The sequence below is a fragment of the Rhinopithecus roxellana genome, chromosome 19, assembly GCF_007565055.1.
Source record: "Rhinopithecus roxellana isolate Shanxi Qingling chromosome 19, ASM756505v1, whole genome shotgun sequence".
NCBI lineage: Eukaryota > Metazoa > Chordata > Mammalia > Primates > Cercopithecidae > Rhinopithecus > Rhinopithecus roxellana.
In genome coordinates this window covers 78,375,616-78,394,124 of record NC_044567.1, presented here as the reverse complement: position 1 = coordinate 78,394,124, position 18,509 = coordinate 78,375,616, and the positions used below count along the sequence as shown (strand labels likewise).

The 18,509-nt window shown below is 48.1% G+C and overlaps 1 protein-coding gene across 5 annotated transcripts in view; it reads right to left on the bottom strand.

Moving 5' to 3' along the window:
• The window catches only part of RGS9 (regulator of G protein signaling 9), a 106,646-nt gene extending 89,300 nt beyond the window's left edge, over positions 1–17,346 (bottom strand). For 2 of the 5 annotated variants that reach the window (XM_010379995.2, XM_010379996.2), the window contains exon 1: positions 4,009–4,268. In XM_010379995.2, the coding sequence (XP_010378297.1) occupies positions 4,009–4,065 (57 nt within the window). In that variant the 5' untranslated portion in view covers positions 4,066–4,268. Of the gene's footprint in view, positions 1–4,008; positions 4,269–5,616; positions 5,728–6,939; positions 7,017–15,509; positions 15,600–15,826; positions 15,986–17,115 lie in introns of those variants that run through there. The other 3 variants (XM_030923902.1, XM_030923903.1, XM_030923904.1) reach the window with 3 other exon arrangements.
• Positions 17,347–18,509: the final 1,163 nt, after the last annotated feature.

The window sequence follows — 18,509 nt, the reverse complement described above, 5'->3', positions numbered from 1 at the left end:
ACTCTGCCTGAATATCCTCAATATTTCTGCTTCTGCATTCCTTTCTCAGGCAAAAAGAGGTGCCAGAAGCCACACAGGAAAACAAAGCTGTCTACCAGAAGGCTTCCCCAAGAAAGTCCATCCCATGGTGAATCCCAAGGGCAGTGGTGGTACTGGCTCGGAGTGTGATCTGGTAATTGCAGAGGGGAATGGGCCATCCCCAGAACAAGAGTCCATGGGTGCTGGAACCACAGGAGGCCACCTACCTGCGTTCATCTGTCCACTGTGTGCCATCAGCTAATTCCCCAGCAAAGCCTCTGCCTCTTTCTACCACATCTTAAACGAGCCCAGGCATCAGAGGTGGGCAGCAGCATGGCTGGTGGGCATGCTGACCCATGGTTACATTGAGACTGAGATGGAGGCATGAGTGTGAGAACCTCAGGAATCGCACAAGGGCCTTTCTGACCAGCATGGCTCTCGCTGGCCCCATGACAGCTGTCATTTCTCAAGAGGCTGTAGTTGCAGGGGCACAGAGGATCCTGAGTGAACTCTCTTAGTTCAGGGAGAAGGCATCCCACCCATTCCTCTGGCTCACATCAGTGGCCTTTTTTTTTTTTTTTTTTTTTTTTTTGACAGAATCTCTCTGTCACCCAGGCTGGAGTGTAGTGGCATGAACTTGTGAACTCAAGTTACTGCAACTTCCACCTCCCGGGTTCAAGCAATTCTCCTGCCTCAGCCTCCCAAGTAGCTGGGATTACAGGTGCCCACCACCACGCCCCACTAATTTTTATATTTTTAGTAGTCACAGGGTTTTGCCATGTTGGCCAGGCTGGTCTCAAACTCCTGATCTCAGATGATCCACCTACCTCGGCCTCCCAAACTGCTGGGATTACAGACATGACCCACTGCATCTGGCCCACCAGTGGTCTTCTTAATTTGCAAATCTGCCATATCACTTGCCCATTCCAATTTCTGTAGTGGCTCTGTACGAGATAAAACCAAAACTTTCAAAGGTCTTGAAGGCCCATATGCACCTGCTGCCTCCGCCTTCCTTTCCAGCTTCCCACTCCCCTTGCACTTCAAAATCCATCCATTACAGAACATGGCCCCAACCTCCTTAGCTTTCCCATGCCTCTGTGCCTACACTGTTCCCCCTGCCGGAAACATCTTTCCCTTCCTGCCTGGAAACTCCTATGTATCCTTCAGGTCTCAGCTCTGTGTCCCTAAGCACATTGAGCTGGGCTTTCCCACAGCCTCCACACTCTGCCCTACATCATGGGAAAGCTCCTGGCATTGCATCACCACTTGTGACAGACAATGACCACTCCTGTATTTCTTCCTGGTTTCACACCATCTAGTGCTGCGTGACTGGCAAGCCGCTTAGCCTCTCTGAGCCTCAGCTTTCTTCTTTGTAAAATGGTGACCATAACCTCCAGCTTATGAAATAGATGAGATAATGCACATAACGCCCCTCCCCACCCCATCGCAGACACAGCATACTTCATCACATGCACAGAACAAGTGGTGAGTGACAGTTGCACCCAGGTCCACACTTTTTAGTTCCAGGCCCTTCTCCAGAAAGCTGGACATAGAATGCAGCTGAGTCTTCATTAAGGATCACCTGGCACAGGCTCTTGAGGCCTGTTCTGCAGAATTTTATTCTGTCCCCTGCTCCAAGGAGCTCTGTGACATGACCAATACATACACAGATATACAGGATAATAGACAGGACCCTCGCCAGCACAAGGTCTAGGGAAAGAGCAATGCTAGAGGTGCGGCAGGGTCTGTAGGGCACAGAGAAGGGAGCTGTCCTGCCCAGGGGCAGTAGGAGAACCAGCCTTCATGGACGAGGCGTAGCTGAGCTGGGCATGGGAAGAGAAGTGGAGCTTGGCAAGCGAGAGGGGGAGAAAGGACTTTCCCAGCAGACGGACCCTGAGGCATGAAAGGGCACGGGTTCCTAAAAAGGAAGGAAGTCCTTGAGGCAGGAGCCCAGGGGTGCCTGTGGCTGCTTTGTTGTTTCCCAGAGGGCAGGTGTGGAAGGCAGGCAGGCAGGAGGCAAAGCCGGGAAGATGGTGGGAGCGGGATCCTGGGTAGCCAGGGTGCTCAGGGGAAGGCTGGACTTTATCCTGGGAATGTGGGAAGCCAGTGGAGGGTTTCAGGTCAAGGAGGTCGCCATTGATTTGGGGGGGGAAAACTGTGTATAGGAAAGATGTCATGGGGGGGGGAAGCGGGGTGGAAGAGGTGGAGCTGGGATGCAGGAGGGGAGGTTAGGGTAGAGAGGGGTAAGTTAGGATGGAGGAGGAGAAGGCTGGGGAGGAAGAGGACAATGGGGTAGAGGAAGGGGAAGACAGGGTGGAGGAAGAGGAGCTGGAGTCGAGAAGGGAAAGGTGGGTGGAGGGGGGAGAGCTGGGATGGAGGAGGGGCAGCTGAAATGTAGGATGCAGAGGTTAGGGTGGAGGAAGGGAACTGGGGTGGAGGAGGAAGAGTTTGGGTGGAAGAGGGGAGGCTAGGGTGGAGGAGGGGATGCTGGGGTGGAAGAGGGGATGCTGGGGTGGAGGATGGGGAGTTTGGGTGGAGGAGGGGAGGCTAGGGTGGAGGAGAGGGAGTTTGGGTGGAGGAGGGGAGGGTAGGGTGGAAGAGAGGATGCTGGGGTGGAGGAGGGGTGGCTGGGGAGGAGGAAGGCAGCCTGGGGTGGAGGAGAGACTAGAGACCAAGACACTAGTTAGAAGACCAAAGTAAAGAGAGGAGAATCTACTAGAGAAGAGTCGTGATGGAAAAGAATGCCAGAGATTCAATAAACAAATTGAATATCTCCAGACAATTACTCTCTGAGCCTCCAAGCCAGAGCTGTCCTGCCTGGGAGGAGGCAGTCCTAGGGTAAATCCTGGAAGATGATGTGTGGCTTTCAGATAGCTGACTTAGGCAGCTTCTTCTGCTTTTAGTAACTGGTATCTGCAATACAGGCTCTCAGGGTTCTTTCTGAGGGAAACAACATCCAGCCTGTCTGCTTTATGGATGATACCCACACCTCTACTACCCAGGAGATGAGCACAAGCATCTTGAAGTAGGTGGACCAAATGCAACCAACTGTCCCGGGGTCCCCAGGACTGTCCTGGTTTTAGCACTGAAAGTCCTGGGCAAATCAGGACAGTGGTCACCGACTATACCAATTTGCTGAGCTCCAGAGGCTCAGGGAGAGCCCAGCTAGTCACAAAACATTCAACTAATTCTACTTAACAAGATAAGCCTAAGAAGATGGACCCTACGCTGTGAAAAGTGGCTATGGGTGGGAGGAAGGACAAAGACATGACCCGGGACCTAATCCTCCACAGATCTCTTCTGACAGTGATTATCTCAGAAGCTCAGAACTAAATGAACCACTTTGTCCCCAGACACATCACCCCACAGGTGCATTCCACCTCCCACATGTCCATCCTGTGTGCACACCCTGTGCCCGGTCACTTTGTCTGGGAAAGCATTCACAAGGGAAGCGAAAAGGTTGGGACTTCTGCCGCCAGCGCAGACAGCGGGAGATGCACAGACAGACACACTCAAATGAGGGCTCTTGGGGCACTGTAAGTGGGGTGGCCCTTTATCCTACAAATCACCCTGTTTTCATGGTCTGTGTGTACACACACACACACACTTTAAAATAGTGCAGTTTTGGATCAGAAACTAAAGGCAAAAAATGGTAATGTCACATCTGGTCGTCTTACAACAATATCAGCAGGCTGTCTCAAATCTGCCACAGCCTGAACTGAACCTGCCTTTCCCGAGTAACAGGTTGTTTTCACCTCCCGCAGACCATCGCGCTGGCTTCAGATTCTCCACTACAGGCAGGGCGCACGAAAACCTAATTATTATAGTCATCAATATCGACACACACAGCAAAGAAGTCACTTAATAAAATCGAGCAGCACAAATCGACCCAAAGGAGTGCCCTCCACTCCTGCCCCACGTGTCCTCGGACGCCTCGCAGATGCGGTCCCCGGCCCGCCTCCCAGGGCCCAGGTGAGGGGCCAGGGTTACCTTTTGGAGAAATGCCATCCTCGGCCTGTACTGCTGGCCTTGGTGTCGGATTGTCATCTTGGCCCCTGGATGGATTCACAGCCAGAGCACCAGTGGGAGACAAGAGGAGAAGCCCCCCAAGTTCGAAAGGCAGCCTGGCTCGCCCCAGCCCTGGGCGTCGACGGGGAGGCGGCTGGGCGGGGAGGGCGCGGGCCGGGCCCCCCTGACTCTCACTAGGCGCCGCTGACTTGGAAAGCAGCTGGAATCCGCGCCAGCCAATCCGCGAGCGGCGCCGCGGGCTCATTAACATGCGCTGCGCGGGCGCCCACCTGCCGCCAGGGGGCGCTGTCCGGCCCTCGCCGGGACCCCGCGGAGCAGCAGGTGAGACCCGCAGGGCAGGGCCCCGGGAGGAGGAGGAGGGGGAGGAGGAGGAGGGGGAGGAGGGGGAGGAGGGGGAGGGGGAGGGGGAGGAGGACCTGGCGGGATGAGCGAGCCTTTTAACTTGGGGCGGAGGTATGCACAGAAGTGACACAAAGAGCCCTCACTAATGCAGCGCGGTGGAAAATACAGACTTTCCCATTTCAGCTCTGCCACTAACAAGCCGGCAGGCCTAGGTAAGTTCCTTACAATCTCTAAGTATCAATGTCCTTCACTCAAAAGTAAAAATTGGAAAATGGGATCATAATATCAACAGAAAAGGTTGCTATACCATTTTAATGAGGAGACGTGTAACACAGTGCTTGGCCCTCAATAAATGCTTAGAAAAAAAAAAATTAGAGGTGGCGATTTATTGACCCAATAGCAGAAGAATTGCTAACATGTGGGTTTAAAAAGAGAGAGCAAAGAAGTGAAGAAGGAACAGGGGAAGGTTGTAGTGCTCACCGGGCTAGCTGTCCGGCATTGAGCGAATTATGTTTTACTTCTCTGGTTCTTAGTGTTTCGGTTAGTCGGTTGGTTGGTTTGGGTTTGCTGTTGTTGTTTAACTTTTTTTTGAGACAGGGTCTTGCTCTGTCACCCAGGCTGGAGTGCAGTGGCGTGATCACGGTTCGTTCCAGCCACAACCTCCCAGGCTCAAACAATCCTGCCACTTCAGCCTCCCCAGTAGCTGGGGCTACAGGCACGCACCACCACACCCAGCTAATTTTTACAAAAATTGTTTGTGGAGAGGGTTTCACTATGTTGCCAAGGCTGGTTTCAAACTCCTGGGCTCAATCGATCTGCCCACCTCGGCCTCCCAAAGTGCTGGGATTACAGGAGTGAGCCACTGCAGCTGGCTGGTTTGCTTGTTTTAATAGACTTTATTTTTTAGAGCAGTTTTAGGTTCACAGCACAACTGAGCAGAAGGTATAGGGACGTGTCATATATCCCCTCTCCCCACACACGCACAGCCTCCCCCATGATCAACATCCTCCACTGGAGTGGCGCATTTGTTACAACTGATGAACCTACATTGACACCACATTATGTCAGCATTTTCATCTTGAGAAAAATGCAAGGATGAAGCCTCTAAGTTACTATCAAGAGCCCTTCTGCTTTGTCATATAAAGCACTTTCTCTTAAACATACTCGATGGTTATTGAGTGTAGCAGATAAAATGTTTAAGTTGGAAGAAAACAAGAAGGCATTTACCTCAGAAAGGCATGGTCAACCAATGTCCCTTTAAAGCAGTGGTTCTTGGCCGGCTGTGGTGGCTCACGCCTGTAATTCCAGCACTTTGGGAGGCCCAGGCGGGCGAATCACTTGAGGTCAGGAGTTTGAGACCAGGCTGGCCAACATGGCAAAACCCTATCTCTATTAAAAATACAGAAATCAATCAGCATAGTGGCGCAACCTGTAATCCCAGCTACTCAGGAGGCTGAGGCACAAGAATCACTTGAACCCAGAGGCTGCAGTGAGCCAAGACTGAGCCACTGCACTCCAGCCTGGGTGACAGAGTCAGACTCTGTCTCAAAAAAAAAAAAAGGCCGGGCGCGGTGGCTCAAGCCTGTAATCCCAGCACTTTGGGAGGCCAAGGCGGGCGGATCACAAGGTCAGGAGATCGAGACCATCCTGGCTAACATGGTGAAACCCCGTCTCTACTAAAAAGTACAAAAAACTAGCCGGGCGAGGTGGCGGGTGCCTGTAGTCCCAGCTACTCGGGAGGCTGAGGCAGGAGAATGGCGTGAACCCGGGAGGCGGAGCTTGCAGTGAGCTGAGATCCAGCCACTGCACTCCAGCTTGGGAGACAGAGCGAGACTCTGTCTCAATAAATAAATAAATAAATAAATAAATAAATAAATAAATAAATAAATAAATAAAGCAGTGGTTCTTATCCATTCTCACAGGTGATATTTACCTGTAAGAATCTGATGAAAGCTATGGACACTCAGGAACGCACACACACACACACACACACACACATGCATACACACACATTCACACAACACTGACTGAAGTTTGCAAACAATTTCAAGAGGTTCATGCCTGGGCCCTCTTGTGCCTTTTCAGGAATCCCTGATTCAGAGCCTCCAATTTAGAGGACCCTGGACCCTGCAGAGATCCATCCATGCAGAAGACCAGAGATTCTGCCAAGCAAATGGAACCACTGAGAAGTATGCTCCTGGTGTGAGCTGAAATCCTAAGAAAATGCTGGAATATCTTGATGTTTTTCTCATAAAGCATCTTTTGAGCCTATTGTCATACAGAGCACATGCTGGGATCTAACCAAGAAGATGAGCTATGAAGTTCCTTCCAACTTCAGCATCCCTTATCTCTAGAAACCCTAAGCATCAAGAAGATAAGTGGCTTTCCTAAAATGAAGGATGAGAAAAGTTATTCAGGAGCAAAGAGAGGCAAAAATACAAAGCGCTTTGCTCACTAATAGGATAGGAGAGGCCTCAGTGCCTGCCACTCTCCTCCCCACCCCTTCTGTCAGGCCCTGCTCTCCAAGCAACTATGTTTTGTGGGACCCACCTTTGCTCACTGGACTAGAGATGCTGGGCAGGGGACCCAGAGGCCAGTTCCCCACACGATAGGACCATGATGTGGATCTGAAAAACAGAGAGGAGCTTGTTAGATTATTACCTTCACAAATGTCAGCTTGAGTCAGATAAAGTCAGGGCCACAGGAAGCTGAAACCAAATGCAAGCTGAAGTTATGAGGAAGGCAAAATGAAAGGTGAGCAGAAGAAGCCGATCAGAAAAGGGAGGCAAACAGGCTGGGCGCGGAGGCTTATGCCTGTAATCCCAGCACTTTGGGGGGCCGAAGCTGGTGGATCACCTGAGGTCAGGAGTTCGAGACCAGCATGGTCAACATGGCGAAACCCCATCTCTACTAAAAATACCAAAAAAATGAGCTGGGCGTGGTGGTGGATGCCTGTAATCCCAGCTACTCAGGAGGCTGAGGCAGGAGAATCGCTTGAACCTGGGAAGTGGACGTTGCAGTGAGCCGAGATTTGCACTCCAGCTTGGGCAACAGAGAGAGACTCTGTCTCAAAAAAATATACATATAGGCCGGGCGCGGTGGCTCAAGCCTGTAATCCCAGCACTTTGGGAGGCCGAGACGGGCAGATCACGAGGTCAGGAGATTGAGACCATCCTGGTTAACACGGTGAAACCCCATCTCTACTAAAAAATACAAAAAACCAGCTGGGCGAGGTCACGGGCGCCTGTAGTCCCAGCTACACGGGAGGCTGAGGCAGGAGAATGGCGTAAACCCGGGAGGCGGGGCTTGCAGTGAGCTAAGATCCGGCCACTGCACTCCAGCCTGGGTGAAAGAGCGAGACTCCGTCTCAAAAAAAAAAAAAAAAAATATATATATATACACACACACACACACACACACACACACACATATACATATAAAAGAAAAGAAAAAAAGGGAAGCAAACAAGCTGAACAGAGAGCAGTGGAGGGGCCATGACACAGACAAGCCCCTCAGATTAAGTTGGGTCAGTGCCTTCCCAAGGGCAAGGGTGTCTTCAGGAATCCTCCCACATTGTCTGAGTCTTTGTTTCTTGCAACTGAAAGAGCCTGTCATGTAATATGGTATTCAAAGTTTCATGCCAGTGTCCTGGGGGAAAAAATTGATTTAATTCATCGATTTATTTAATCAACAAACATATTGTTTGCCAGCCATTGTGGTAGAGTCTGGAATTCAAAGCAGAATATGACTCAGTCCTTTCTATGAGAATAAGACCAGAAAAATACAAATATAAAAAAGGAAAAAAAGAATGTGATCCAGTTCCTGTCTCAAGGAGCTCAGAGTTTAAAATGGAAAAAGAATATTTTTTTAAAAAGTTATAAAATAAAATCTATGTGTAATGAAGATGTAGCCAACGCAATACAGGATTTTGTGGAAAGGCACCTCACCCAGCCTGAATGGAAGAGAAGATCAGGAAGGCTTCCTGGAAGAGGAGTCTTAAAGAAGATAGGAAGTTAACCAGGTGTAGGGGCAAACAAAGTTTCCTCACAGAGAACAGCACAAGAAAAGGTGCAGAGGCAAGGATTAACATAATTTGAGGGTGATGACTAGGAGTTTGTTGGACACAAGGTCAAGAAGTTTGGAGGGGTCAGGCATGGTGACTCATGCTTGTAATCCCAGCACTTTGGGAGGCCGAGGCGGGAGAATCACCTGAGGTCAGGAGTTCGAGACCAGCCTGGCCAACATGGTGAAACCCCCGTCTCTACCAAAAATACAAAAATTAGCTGGGTGTGGTGGCAGGCACCTGTAATCTCAGCTACTTGGGAGGCTGAATGAGGCAGGAGAACCACTTGAACCCAGGAGGCCAAGGTAAGCCAAGATCACACCACTGCACTCCAGCCTGGGTGACAGAGAGAGACTCTATCTCAAAAAAAAAAAAAAAAAAAAAAAGTAAAAAAAGAAAAGAAAACTTTAGAGGGTTTGGGTCAGGGATTAAATGGAAAGGGACATAAAAAATGTTTTATATCTTGATGGGAGTGCTGGTTAAACAGGGAAATAAGTTTGCCAAAACTCATCCAACTATTCTTAAAATTAGAGCATGTAATTGTATGTAAACTGTACCTCGAATATAAACTTTACCTCAAGTAAAAGGTTGGCCCTGTCATCTCAATGCTTTGAGAGGTTGAGTCGGGTGGATCACTTGAGGCCAGGAGTTTGAGACCCAACCTGGATAACATAGTGAGATGCTGTCTCTACAAAAAAGTTTTAAAAATTAGCCAGGCATGGTGGTGCGTACCTGTAGTCCCAGCTGCTGGGGAGGCTGAGGCAGGAGGATCACTTAAGCTGAGGATCACTACTGTACTCCAGCCTGGGTGACAGAGTGAGACCCTGCCAAAAAAAAAAAAACAGGCCAGGCACAGTGGCTGATGCCTGTAATCCCAGCACTTTGGGAGGCTGAGGCGGGTGGATCACTTGAGGTCAGCAGTTCAAGACCAGCCTGGCCAACATGGTAAAACCCCATCTCTACTAAAAATACAAACATTAGCTGGGCATAGGGGCAGATGCCTATAATGTCAGCTACCTAGGAGGCTGAGGCAGGAGAATCGCTTGAACCCGGGAGGCAGAGGTTGCAGTGAGCCGAAATCGTGCCACTGCACTCCAGCCTAGGTGACAGAGTGAGACTCTGTCTCAAAAAAAAAAAAAAAAAAAAAAATTGACCAAAAAAAGCAAATAGTTCCTTGCAATAAACCAGTACTAAAATTAAATCCTCCTGTGACTCTGACTGAGTCAGTAAATGGACATTCCATTATCATCAACATCAATATCATCATCAGTTTTGTGACTAGCATCCTCTGCATCATTATCAACAGAAGAGTGTGATTCAGACCCTACGTGGAGTCATGCTGCCCTGGGTATTGTACAACGTGATCTACATAGTCCTGGACCTTGTTCCCTGTAGGCTAAAACCTCATCCCAGTACAATCATGTGTTCATCCAGACAGAACACACAAGCAGCAGTGCCCTTTAATGTCCAGGTCTAAGATCATTTCAATAAAATATCACAACACCCCTAGTCAACCCAATAATTTAGTTCAGTCCAAGCGCTGCACTAAAGCTTAAAAGGACATGTTGCCTGCCTTTGTGCCCCTCTCAAAGTCTGGGAAAAGAAACATAAACTTAAATAGTTCATTTGGACATGATGGATGTTTCAGATCGCTGCCAGGCCAAGACTTCCATGAAGGGACTTCTTAGAAGTGTGGCAGGGTTAAAGGAGCCACTAAGGGATGTTAAAGATCCCAGGTAATATAATAGCGACCATGGAAAGCTGTTATCCATTATCTAGGCATTTAAGGATGGAAAGCCAGAGCCCTGCTGGGAGAGGGGGCTGTCATCTTGGAGGGAGAAAGCCTGAGGGAGTACATACCCCGGCTCTCTCTCCTCCTGCCCTCCATCTCCTGTTTCCTCCCAGTGTTCAGTCTTGACCCAAATCCAGAGGGCAATGGGTCTGCAGTCTTTTAAAGTTAGCCTCCTGCAGTGCAGAGGCAGAGAAGGGCAAATATTCTGGGGGCTGGAAAGGACACAGGGGAGTCACACTGTGAAGAGGCAGCATATGGGTTAAATGTCTGTGGTAGTGTGCACGCCCAGATCTCGGTCTCAGAGTTCATCCTCTGTCCCCAAGCACTTTGGACAACTCAGGTACAGCACCTCCCACACCTGCACAAAGAGACATATCCCTGACCTGGACAGAAATGGTGTCGGGTTCATCTGACTCCCGGAGTCACTGCCCATCCTCTACCCTTGCTTACGTTTCATCTAATTGTCTTGTGTGAAAGTATTATAAGTGTATACTACATTTGCAATTCTTAAAAAAATCATACAGAGAGAAAAACCTTCAGATGCATGAATGTTTCTTCTTAGGTCCTTGTAGCCAATACAGCATGAAGACATACTCTGGTGGGAAACCAAAGGGCATTATTTTCCACGCTGAGCATATCAAGCCAGCTGGGCAGAGTCTCTATGGGTCAGTCCAAGTTCAACAATAAAAGGAAGTGATGGTTGGACACACCCACCTTTATCTCTGCACTTTCACGTTCTCCACAAAGAAGCCATGTTGGACCTCTGGAAGCTGGCCAAACCTGGTGGCCCTGGGTGTTTGATCAGGGAAAGAAGGAGAAAAAGAAGACTTGGTACTTCCTAGAAGGCTTCCTGCCTCTTCCTCATCTAGGGGTTGTTCAGAAACTATTTCAACCTAGTGGGGACCACCGGCTACCACCACAAACCACAGTCCTATCATAGAAACCTGGTTCCTCTCAATTTTTTTAATCCTAAATTCAATTCACCGGATGCATCCAGAAAAGATATTTTCACACGCATTGCTCGAGATGAACATAGCAAAAAAAGAACAAATCACACCTTTCTCTGTTCCCCACCCCTTCCCAATTCTGTAGGGTACACTTCCATCTAAGGACCAGGTCAGATTGGAACTACTGAAGGGCATTTGCTACTTGTTTTAAGGGTGTTATTATGTATTATAATAGAAAATTTAGAAATACAGAGTTTTTAAAAAATGACAGTATGGGAAAAGGTACTTTTATGACTTAGAATAAGCTTTGCTTTTAAGACAGTCCTGGGGTTAGCGGGGTGTGAAGATGACACAGCACAAGACATGTGCCCTTGTCCCTCCGCTGCCTCTGACCAGATAGGAGCCTTTTGTTCACAGCTTCATGGAGCATAATCGGCATACAATAAACTGCACATATTTAAAGTGTGCAATTTGATACGTTTTGGCATATATATACACCCATGAAACTATACACACAATCAAGATAGGGAAATTATCCATCATCCCCCAAAATTTCTTTGCACCACCTTCTGACCTTCGCCTCCTCCCCTACACTGTCCCCACATAACCACTGACCTGCTTTCCGTCACTATGGATTAGTTGGATGGGTGACTTTGTTTTATTATTATTATTTTTTTATTTTTTAGCTCTGTCGCCCAGGCTGGAGTGCAGTGGCACGATCATAGCTCACTGCAACCTCCAACTCCTGGGCTCAGGCAATCTTCCTGCCTCAGCCTCCCGAGTAGCTGAGACTACAGGCATGCACCACCATGCTAGGCCAATTCTTTTATGTTTTGTAGAGACAAAGTCTCGCTGTGTTGCACATGCTGGACTCCAAATCCTGGGCTTAAACGATTCTCCAGCCTCAGCCTCCCAAGTAACTGGGATTACAGATGTGTGCCACCACACCCAGTGAGGATGGGTGACTTTGATCAAGTTACCTAACCTCTCTTGATTCTCTGGTTCCTCACTAGTAATATGTAATTTCAAAAAGAAACAGACGTGATAAATTCAAAACTCCCCTCAAATTTGGAAATCCTATGAGGTCAGTATTCTGAGGAGAGTAAAAAGCTCAATCAGCCCTAAGGTGTAGCAGAATGGGAACAATGCTCCCCCAAAGTCAAGGCCCTTCTGAACTTAGACCAGTCCCCAAAATGGGACTCCATGTGGCAGACATTCAAAAGAGCTGAGGGCTACCAACAACATTCCCCACAAGTTACCAGACAGAGATCAGGGATGGGGCAAGAGGGACCTACTTTAGAAAAAGAGACCTCAGGAAAATGTACTAACTGCTGCACTCCATTTGTATTAATCTTACTGAAGCCCCTTTCTTTGGCCATACACTCCCACCCTGCAAAGGATGCTTAAACAGAATGCACGCCAACTGAGGGTCCTCTACTGACAGTGGCCCCCAAGATCCACCTGGAGGCTTGTGCCTCCCTCAGTGTTTCTGCCAACTGCCCAGGTTCCCCCCTTGCCCTGACTGTGACAGGATGGCTACGGCACCACAGCTGTGTGGATCGGGGGGGATCCCACCTCCTCCACCAGCCACCACCACTCTTTGTAAGGAGCTGAGAGGGTGGTAGGGAACAAGCATCTGTCTTACGGTTTTCCAAAGCAAGGGATTTTCCAAAACTCCTGCCCGTTTTACCCTTGGTTTTCCCAGAAATGGAAATGTCTGGAAGGGCACAGGAAGATGATTGATACAGGAGACACAAAGAAAATAAAAACATTAACTCCTGCAAGAATGCATTTTTAATCCAGTTCAGGTGTTACTTCTAAAGATCCACTTTCCCTAGGCTCATTTCTCTTTGTTTTGATGTGTGAACCTAATAATCACTTTCTCTATCTGTGAATCAATCAGTCTGTCTATCTAATCATCTATCCATCCATCCATCCATCCATCCATCCATCTTTATCTCTATGTCTTGTTACATCACCTAAACCTTGGAAAAGCTAATTGTGCTTTTTTTCTCATCTTTCTTTATCTTTAGTAGACAGCCCTTCTGGGTTCAAAATTTAAAACACCCTGCTGACAGCAAATGTGGTGTTAAAAAGTACAAATTCTGACCGGGCACAGTGGTTCACACCTGTAATCTCAACACTGTGGGAGGCCACGGTGGGCAGATCACTTGAGGTCAGGAGTTTGTGACCAGCCTGGCCAACATGGCAAAACCCAGTCTCCACTAAAAAATACAAAAATTAGCCGGGCATGGTGGCACATGCCCATTAATCCCAGCTACTTGGGAGGCTGAGGTAGGAGAATCTCACTGCCACCCAAGTTGCAGTGCAATGGCGTGATCTTGGCTCACACAGCCTCAACCTACCGGGCTCCAGTGATCCGCTGACCTCAGCCTCCTAAGTAGCTGGGACTACAGGCGCGTGCCACCATGCCCGGCTAAATTTTTTTTGTAGTTTTGGTGAAGATGGAGTTTTGCCATGTTACCCAGGTTTGAAGTCCTGAGCTCAAGTGATCCATCCACCTCGACCTCCCAAAATGCTGAGATTACAGGCGCAAGCCACTGCACCTGGCCTACTACCTTCTTAAGAACCTCTCAAGAAGAGCCCCTCACCTTCTCTCTAACAGACTTGTCCCAAATTTCCCAGTCATGGATCAATCAATCCCATACCCAGGTAGACACAGCCAGAGTTTATCATATATTTATTTATTTATTTATTTTGAGACAGAGTCTCGTTCTGTTGCCCAGGCTGTAGTGCAGTGGTGCAATCTTGGCTCACTGCAGCCTCCACCTCCCAAGTTCAAGCAATTCTCCTGCCTCAGCCTCCCGAGTAGCTGGGACTACAGGCTCATGCCACCATGCCCGGCTGATTTTTGGTTTTTTGTTTTGTTTTGTTTTCTGTTCATTTGTTTGTTTAGTAGAGTTGGGCTTTCACCAAGTTGGCCAGGCTGGCCTCAAACTCCTGACCCCAAGTGATCTGCCCGCCTTGGCCTCCCAAAGTGCTGGGATTACAGGCATGAGCCACCGTGCCTGGCCGACACAGCCAGAATTTATTTCACTGAATTTATGTCACTGTTATCTACCAGTTCAGGGAGGCCGAGCACTGCAGTCATGGAAAGAGCACAGAATTTGGAACAAAATAAACCATGGCTGAGTCTTGGTTTGGCTGCTTACTAACATGCATGCCCCTGGGCAAAGCCTCCACTTTCTAATAATTCATTTGTTTGCTATGAGAAAATCAAATTATTCTTAACAAATTATAATTACTATTGTAAGTGAAAATGTTTAGGCCAGGCACGGTGACTCACGCCTGTAATCCCAGCACTTTGGGAGACCAAAGCAGGCGGATCACCTGAGGTAAGGAGTTTGAGACCAGCCTGGCCAACATGATGAAACTCCATCTTTACTAAAAATACAAAAATTAGCTGGGTGTGGTGGCACAGACCTGTAATCCCAGCTACTTGGGAGGCTGAGGCAGGAGAATCACTTGAACCTGGGAGGTAGAGGTTGCAGTGAGCCGAGATCATGACAATGCACTCCAGCCTGGGTGATAGAGTGAGACCCCATCTCAAAAAAAAAAAAAAAAAAAGTGAAAATGTTTGCTAAATTGCAGAACCTGGTGGTAGGAGAAGTTAGTTAAGTCAAGAAGTCCTCTATCTGTTAAGTTCCGGCTGGCTCACCGAAGGCTGCTAAGGGTTACTAGTACCTGAATTAGGACACCATTACATTAACACCAATTAGGACTTCATGGAAAAACTTTCTAACAACTAATTTTGTTCTTTAAACTAAGCAGATGATCTCACAGACCAGGGAACTGGGTGTCTTTGGAGTGTTCCCAGCGTCAGTGGCCATGGTCCAACGTTGTAGATGAGATCTACTCTATACTCAATGGCAAACTGTGTTCCTGTCCATCTCTTTCAACTCTGAGAATTTCTGAGTCTCAGATGGATTCCAGGAGAGTCTTGTATGGCAGAGAAATTGATGCTGCTATCACTCGTTCAGTATCACCATCAAAAGATGAGTAATCACTCATTAGAAAGGGTTTTCAAGGGTTTCCAGGCTGGCCTGACACATCTGCTCCAGGCACCTAACGAAGCCTGCCCCTTCCCTAGTGTCTTACTGTATCTTTGTTGAGATGGGGTCTTGCTATGTCGCACAGGCTGGTGTCAAACTCCTGGGCTCAAAGGATCCTCCCGCCTTGGCCTCCCAAAATGCTGGGATTACAGTTGTGAGCCACCATGCCTGGCCTTGTTTACTGTATCTTAAGCTTCCTCTACACTTTGCATTTTATGTCTGAATGTTTGCATATGAATACTGGCCTTGCAGGGTGGTCTTTCTTGAAGGTAGATTGGATCTATCTGAAGAGAATGCTAATTTCTCCTTTTAGTCTCCAAGGAAAGAGATGATTCCTAAGGCAGAAAAAGGAAGCAGTAATTCAGAAAGTGAATTTTAGGCACAAGTCTGTCCCTAGAACTCATCTGTCCACCATATGGGAGCCAGTCTAGGGATAGGGAGATAGGCAGTCTGCAATCCCCAGGGATCAAGTTTTTTGTTTTTATGTTTTTCTTTAAGAAAATTGTTCATATTCATGTGGTTCCCTCTATTCCCCTTTTGTCGATCATCTAGGATTTATTACCTTTTCACTAGTTGTTCCAACTTCTTTCTCAGCTCTGGACTCGAGGCTATTCTGTTTTCTTCAAGAAGACTTTATTGAGCACCATTTCTGGGGTGGGACAGTGTTAAGCACCCAGAGTACAAAGGTGAGTAAGACACAGTCCCACCTTCAGGGTATTCCCTGTAGGAAAGAAAAATATAAAATAAATGTCTAGGATAATGCAGTAGATGATATTGCAACATGTGGAAAGTAAACAGAAAAGGAAAGAAAGGAAAGGTGGTAATAAAGCGTGCTAGACATAGAAAATATTGATCAGTCACAGAGGCAGGAACTGATGATGGTAGGACGTAACAAGCATTATTATACCTGCTTCATTCATTTAATTTTTACCCTGTGAGGCAGGGAACTATTAATGTGCCCATTCAACAAATGAGTATACTGAGAGTCAGAGAAGCTAAATAACAAGCTGACATTCATGCATCTGTCAAGCAGCAGAGCCAGGACTGGGGGGCCTTCAGTCTGGCTCCTGACTTCATGTCTTACTGCCTCGCCATGCTGAGATATTCTCATTGGCCAGGCCTGCGTCATGGGCTCACCCAGAAGTGGATTGAGGGCTAGCAGGTTTCCCGCAGAAAAATCCTACTGTTAAAATCATTAAAAGAAAAACTAAATGTTGGGCAAACAAAAACAATAGTTGTCCATTGCAGAATCACTTCAAAAATGCAGCTTTTCCTTTCTCTTGCATTATTTGCTTGAGATAAATTTTCACAGATGGGATCCCATGAGTCACGGTGGCTTTTGATATAAAATGCCAAGTAGTTTTTCAACAGGATGGCATATATTTACATTCTGTCTGCTTAGAATGAACTAATTTCATCACACCTTTATTTGTGTTGGATGCCATGTTTTATAAAGCTAGACAATTCTAATTTTACTAGATTCTACAGTTATTTGTATTTGCATCATTTTCCCTATCCCTTTTTAGAGTGGAAAATACAGATAAGAAAGTCTATATAAGTTGGTTAGCAAGAACCTTCGAATCAACAGATGGGCCAGCTGGAGCCCTGGGAGCACATGGAAGGACAGGTGTGTCTCTCCTGCCCGCCGCCCTAGGGACCAGAGGGCAGGGTCTGTGCTGAGAGATGAGACCAGCTCATCCAGACCCAGCCTGGGGTTCAAACTCAAAAGGAACTTCAAATGTCAAACATTTTGGGGTTATTATTATTATTATTACCAGTCATTTCAACTGTGTTATTGCATGAATGTTAGACTTTATCTAAATTTTTAAAATGCATGTGTGCATACACTACCGGAAAAAAGCCAGAGAGACTTGTTGACGTTGGGGGTGTCCTAGTGTGTTCTTGTGTCTTCATGTTGTTAAATCGTGATGAAAGCAATTTCCGAGACTGTGCTGGTGGTACTGCCAGGTGCGCTCGAGTGTGAAGGGGTAGGAAAGGGATCACGAAGAGATGAACCGATGCTCCTTCCCCTCCTCGCTGGGAGGCCACTTTCCTTTGCACCAGAGACCTCAGGCTCCGCCGCTTGAGGCCCAGACCATAGAGATGCGGAAACCTCCGGATTCCTAGAGAGGAAAAGCGAACTCAGGAAGTCGGCTTCTGCCGGAGGCCCACTTCCGGCTTCCTTCAGACAGCGCGAGTGCACTGAGTTCGCGGGCTTCTGTCTGCTGGAGGGTTTCTCGCATCATCTTAGGTCCCTGCTCTGGGCTCAGGGGAGGCCTTGCCGGGTGGACACGAGCCCCTAATGCCGATTCTGGGGCCGCAGGCGGGGCCTTCTCCACGGAACTCGCACGCCGCGGGATTGGGGGTCAGGGTGGAAGGCTTTTCGGAGGAGCCACCTTGAAGCCCGTAGCGCCGGGATCCCTTTCTCCTAAGTGCTACTTCGAGATCGGCCCCTCGAATACCTAAGCTCTGGACTTTCTTTTATATAACCCCTACAGGCTCGAAAAAAATAATGGTGACACTGCAACTTAAAAGTATTTAGTTTAGGCCGGACGCATTGGCTCACGCCTGTAATCCCAGCACTCTGGGAAGCCAAGTTGGGAGGATCGCTGGAGCTCAAGAGTTAGAGACCAGCCTGGGCAACATAGCGAGACCCCGTCTCTACTAAAAAATACAAAAATTAGCCGGGCGTGGTGGTGTGCGCCTGTGGTCCCAGCTGCTCGGGAGGCTGAGGTGGGAAGATCGCTTGAGCCTGGGAGGTCGAGGCTGCAAGTGAGCCGTGGTGGCACCCCTGCACTCCAGCCTGGGTGACGCAGTGAGACCTGTAGATATATATATATATTTAGGACTCATTTTTCCCGTATGTAGGAGAACGACTGACTTGTCAATTTTAAAAACAGTCAAGTAACTAAAACAAGACGAAAACATGCACTTTAGTATTGTGACCAGATATGGGGAAGAAGATTAGTTCAAAAGATGAGGAACTATGACCCTGGAAGAGAAGAGTACAAGAACTATGCAGACAATGCCACTTGGAAGGAGGATTGGAGGTACAGGGGTAGAAAGGGTCCTAATGTCCTCCCTGTGGGAGAGGAGGGTGAAGACAAAATCAAGATCTCTTTACCAAAGGCCGTGCGGGGTGGTGCACGCCTGTAGTCCCGGCTACTCGGGAGGCTGAGGCTTGAGCCTGGGAGGCGGAGGTTGCAGTGAGTTGAGATCGTGCCACTGCACTCTAGCGTGGGCGA